The sequence below is a fragment of the Salmo salar genome, chromosome 19 (genome assembly GCF_965601325.2).
Source record: "Salmo salar chromosome 19, fSalSal1, whole genome shotgun sequence".
NCBI classification, from domain to species: Eukaryota; Metazoa; Chordata; class Actinopteri; order Salmoniformes; family Salmonidae; genus Salmo; species Salmo salar.
Window position 1 is genome coordinate 31,954,409 of NC_138309.1, and position 5,112 is coordinate 31,959,520.

The 5,112-nt window shown below is 41.2% G+C and overlaps 1 protein-coding gene across 1 annotated transcript; it reads left to right on the forward strand.

Annotated features, from left to right (window-relative positions):
• Positions 1–294: 294 nt before the first annotated feature.
• Positions 295–4,038, forward strand: LOC106578656 (C-C chemokine receptor type 9). The gene is made up of 2 exons (XM_082965704.1): positions 295–1,430; positions 2,647–4,038. The coding sequence occupies exons 1-2, from the start codon at positions 1,389–1,391 to the stop codon at positions 3,703–3,705; spliced, it is 1,101 nt and encodes a 366-aa protein (XP_082821830.1). The 5' UTR covers positions 295–1,388; the 3' UTR covers positions 3,706–4,038.
• Positions 4,039–5,112: the final 1,074 nt, after the last annotated feature.

Genomic DNA, 5,112 nt, shown 5'->3' on the forward strand with positions numbered 1-5,112 from the left:
CCAAGTCTAGGTCCAAATGGCTCCTTAACAGCTTCTACCCCCAAACCATAAGACTGCTGAACAATTAGTCAAATGGCCACCTGGACTATTTCCATTGACACTACTCTCTGTTAATTATCTATGCACAGTCACCCCTACCTACATGTACAAATTACTTCGACTAACCTGTACCCCCACACATTCTCGGTACCAGTACCCCCTCATTGTTATTTTGTGTTACTTTTTATAATTTTCTGACTTTTGTTTATTTAATAAATATTTTCTTAACTCTATTTTCTTAACTGCATTGCTGGCCAGTAAGCATTTCACTGTAAGGTGAATGAATACCTGTTGTATTCGGGCGGATGTGACAAATATAATTTGATTTGATTGAAGTGGATTTAACAAGTGACATCAATAAAGGATCATAGCTTTCACCTGGATTCACCTGGTCAGAGCAGATGTTAATGTTTTGTACACTTAGAGTATTGTACTTACTGGATGAAGTTAAAGAAGCAAGCCATTCAGTCCGATTTACTGATTGAACTTACGTTATCAGCTACATTACTTTCATTTAGGCAACATCTGGGCATTTGACATATTCCAGTAGATTGATTGTCAGCCCACAATGAACTTCCCCTCACCATCTCACAACACCGGTGTTGTCTTACTACCAAGTTTATCCATTTCATGCATCACTAAGTGCTTCACTTGAGCATACTGTGTTGTGAAAAATGGGCAGTGAATTGTTACAGCTGCATAAGACAGGTGGTGTGAGATCTAATGAAGAGCAGATATGCCTAATAAAGCTTATATTCAATTCTATGAGTAACTTCATATAAGGTGTCTCAGAACAAATGCAAGTCATCTCTAGCTGACATATGTTTTTATAGAGTATACCACAGGTTCCCTAAAAAGAGAGACAGTTTCTCAATTGAATGCATACAAAGTTTATTAGAATTTTACACTGGTATTCTGTATGTTACAAAAAAACAGAAACTAATGGCATAGGCAAAGCAATCTATCGACGTGACATTGTGGTTAAGACCAAAAATCATAAAAGCTGGTGACGATGAGACAGGTAGCAGTATTCATCAAGGGCTAGAGGCGTCTACTCAGAGGAAGAGACACAGCATTGAAGTCTCATCACTGACTGGGTTAGTGCATGTAACGTTGTCTTTGTCATCTTGCTAGTTAGTCTTGTTTCAAAAGTAGAGATTTTCTTTTATAATGGTGGATAGTATTATTTTGTTAACATTATTGTTAGGTTGAAATTGTTTTAATTGTGGATCAAAGGTGATAAATTATTAAGTGTATATGTAGTAATAACTTTATTTTCACATCTATTAGGTTATTTGTGGGTTAAATAACATTTTCTTTTTTACATTTTACTTCTTCTGACAGGTAAAATGGAGTGGCCATTATTCACTGCACTCCCAACTGATGAAACTGTAAGTATTATTTCAATCTAAATGCTTGTATTGACAATTAAAAAAACAATGCCATTAAAATTAATTAGAGAGCAGCATCAAACAGAGAATGAATTCAATCCAAACATGTTGATTGTAGCCTAAAGTATCTACTGTTTGTCTTTTGAACTCCCATACATAGACCACATAAAATTTCACATCAACATTAATGTGGTCGGTGAGAGAAACTCGTTAGTTATTTTCAACTTCACTTTTAGTACCCAAAGTACCCAAGGATCAGATTTTAGATCAGTTTTCTGGAGGGTTGCTTATCATGTTTGTAACAGTGTTTTTGTGGTCTGTTTTCGTGAGAGTGTATGACTGTGGACAAGTATGTGATCTGTCTGTGTGTATGTTATTACAGTACTCACATACTGTACGTAGATGCTTTTAGTTATTTTTCCATGATACATAAACATTCATTTAATTATATATTTTTTTCAATGTTCAGTTGATCAGATTCAGTGATAATTTTCATGAAAAATATCAATGATGCTTGGAGTTTGTGAATTTAATGCTTGCTTGCCTTTAAGCTAGGCAAATGTTTCCAATAAACACACACACACAAACTTCGCCACAGGCTAAAACATCAGTCTAAAAATGTCCATGGTGTGTATGCTGTCACCGCTTCCCCGAATTTAATCGCCTTCCTACATCTGTGTGTGTTGGTGTCGACAATGAGTGCTGTGTCGTTGACGTGCATCATGAACCTGAGCCACTCTGTAGCCCCTGTGGAACGTTATCCCGCCATCTCTCAGCCCCTCCATCTCTCAGCCCCTCCATCTCATACAGGAGGAAGTGGTGTAGTGGTGAGGTATCTCCTGTAGAGACAGTGAGACACATCACCTGCATCTGAGAGCAGCCAGAGTAGCATCTGGTTTAGATAGAATGTCACTACCACCAGATCTTGGTGTCACCCTGCTGTGCTCCACTGAATCCGCTGTGTTATGAAACCCTGTAGTGTAGGCAGATGGTTTGGGGGAACAGACAGGCAGTCAACCACTGTAGACAGGAAGTGATGAAAAAGAGGAAAATAATTGTTAAATTAAAATAATTGTTAAATTAAAAGTAGGCTAAATTGAAATCTGTCTTTAAACCGTTATCAAAGACACAGTGACAAAATAAATGATTAGGGACACCTGTTACACAAATTCGGAGTAAAAGTCTCCCATTTAAAGAATGCTTGTTTGTATTACAGCTTTCTGGAGATTACACAGACGACTATGGGACCTTCACTGAGACCCCAGGGGGGCTATGTGACAAGAGCTGGGGGAGGGAGTTTCGGGGTCTCTACGAACCCCCGCTGTTCTGGCTCATCTTCGTCCTGGGCGCTGTGGGCAACCTGATGGTGGTCTTCATCTTTACCACGGTGCGCCACCGCCTCAAGACCATGACGGACGTCTACCTACTCAACCTGGCCGTGGCCGACCTTCTCTTCCTGGGCACGCTGCCTTTCTGGGCTGCCGATGCCACCAAGGGCTGGATGTTCGGCCTGAGCCTCTGTAAGCTCCTCTCGGCCATCTACAAGATCAACTTCTTCAGCAGCATGCTGCTGCTCACATGTATCAGCGTGGACCGCTATGTGGCTATCGTCCAGGTTACCAAGGCCCACAACCAGAAGAACAAGAGGCTGTCTGTCAGCAAACTGACCTGCCTAGCTGTCTGGATCATCTCAGGCCTCCTGGCCCTGCCTGAGTTAATCTTTGCCCAAGTCAAGCCTGACCATAGGGGGAATTCCTTCTGTGTCCTGGTCTACACAAACAACCTCTTCAATCGCACCAAGATCCTGGTGCTCGTTCTGCAGATCTGTGTGGGTTTTTGCCTGCCGCTGCTGGTCATGGTGCTGTGCTACTCTGTCATCATCCGCACCCTGCTGCAGGCCAAGAGCTTCGAGAAGCACAAGGCACTCAGGGTCATCTTCGCTGTGGTGGCTGTGTTTGTCCTCTCCCAGCTGCCGTACAATGGGCTACTGGTGGTCAACGCCACGCAGGCCGCCGACACCACCATCACGGACTGTGCTGTATCGGAACATTTCGATGTCGCTGGTCAAATTGCCAAGAGTCTGGCGTACACCCACGCCTGCATTAACCCCTTCCTGTACGTGTTCATTGGTGTTCGCTTCCAGAAGGATCTGCTGAGGCTGCTGAAGCTGTGCACCTGTGGCCTGAGCCAAGGAGGTGTCAGTAAGCTGCAGGCCATCCCCAAACGCCCTTCTGTCATGTCTGACACTGAGACTACCTGTGCCCTTGCCTTGTAATCGTTCCCACTGAAGCCACACACACATTCAACATCACCTCAGATCACATAATTTCATTGGTAAACACCTCATCATTCCACACCTTCTTCCATGATGCTGCAAGGGGACACTCCCACCTGTTGCATCCTGAGTACATTGGTATTTTGCCAGTATAGAAATGAATTGTTGTTTACATTTACCCCGTGCTGACAATCAAGAAACATGCAATACATGTAAAGCATACCATTCTCTAAGACATTGTATTAGTGTAAATTAAGTGTAAATTAAGACATTAAGTGTAAATTATTGTGTGTATATATACTGAACAAAAATTAAACGCAACATTCAACAATATCAACGATTTTGCTGAGTTCGTCAGGAAATCAGTTGAAATAAATTCATTGGGCCCTAATCTATGGATTTCACATCCTCCTATGTAGCAGTGGCTAAGGTCTTACCATTACTGTTTTAATATGATCTCTATTTGCAGACTTAGTGCTGGTCTAGAGTGTAAAATCCTCATTTTGTGTGTTTTTATAATTGTTTAACAAATTTGAATAACATTTACAAAACCCAATTTCTCTCAGAACAGAATGCCTCACCTTGGGCTTTATCATCACAACTTTTTCAGAGTACAATGAGGTCACTTGAGTAAGTGTGAGGCACTCTATCTACCGTAATTTCCGGACTATTAAGCGCACCTGAATATAAGCCGCACCCACCGAATTAAAAAAATATATATATTTTGAACATAAATAAGCCGCACATGTCTATAAGCCGCAGGTGCCTACCGGTACATTGAAACAAATGAACTTTACACAGGCTTTAACAAAACACGGCTTGTAACAAAAATAAATAGGCTTTAACGAAACACGGCTTGTAACAAAAAATAAAAAATTAGCAGTAAGCTTTAGTTGTCTTTCAATTCCTCACGCTGCTGTTTCCAACGTCTTATCATCGACTCATTAAGACCAAGCTCCCGTGCAGCAGCTCTATTTCCTTTTCCAACAGCCAGATCAATCGCCTTCAACTTGAAAGCTGCATCATATGCATTTCTCCGTGTCTTTGCCATGATGAGGGTGACAAAATGACTACCGTAATCAGAATGATGGGAAGTTTGAGAGCGCTCGATTTAATCTAAACAGTAAACAAAAAAGTTGTTTGACCTTAACCCGTTCGGCAATTTCATTGGTCTAATGAAAGCTTCATGACACCAAAAAACTGAGCACATCACAGAATGTTTTTTTTTTGAAAAGAAAAATTTGAAAGCGGGAAAAATCCATATATTAGCCGCGTCATTGTTTAAGCCGCGAGGTTCAAAGCCTGGGAAAAAAGTTGCGGCTTATAGTCCGGAATTTACGGTAACCTTTAAGGTAGCAAGATTAGAATAAACAGCAAGAACAAAGTCTTAATAAAGGAATGCAATGC

What these genes read in the sequence shown, in the direction of transcription:
- LOC106578656 (XM_082965704.1), top strand. Translation starts at nt 1,389, where the DNA reads ATGGAGTGGCCATTATTCACTGCACTCCCAACTGATGAAACT. An exon ending in CACTCCCAACTGATGAAACT is followed by an intron (nt 1,431 to 2,646) that starts GTAAGTATTATT and finishes TTTGTATTACAG; the next exon opens with CTTTCTGGAGATTACACAGA.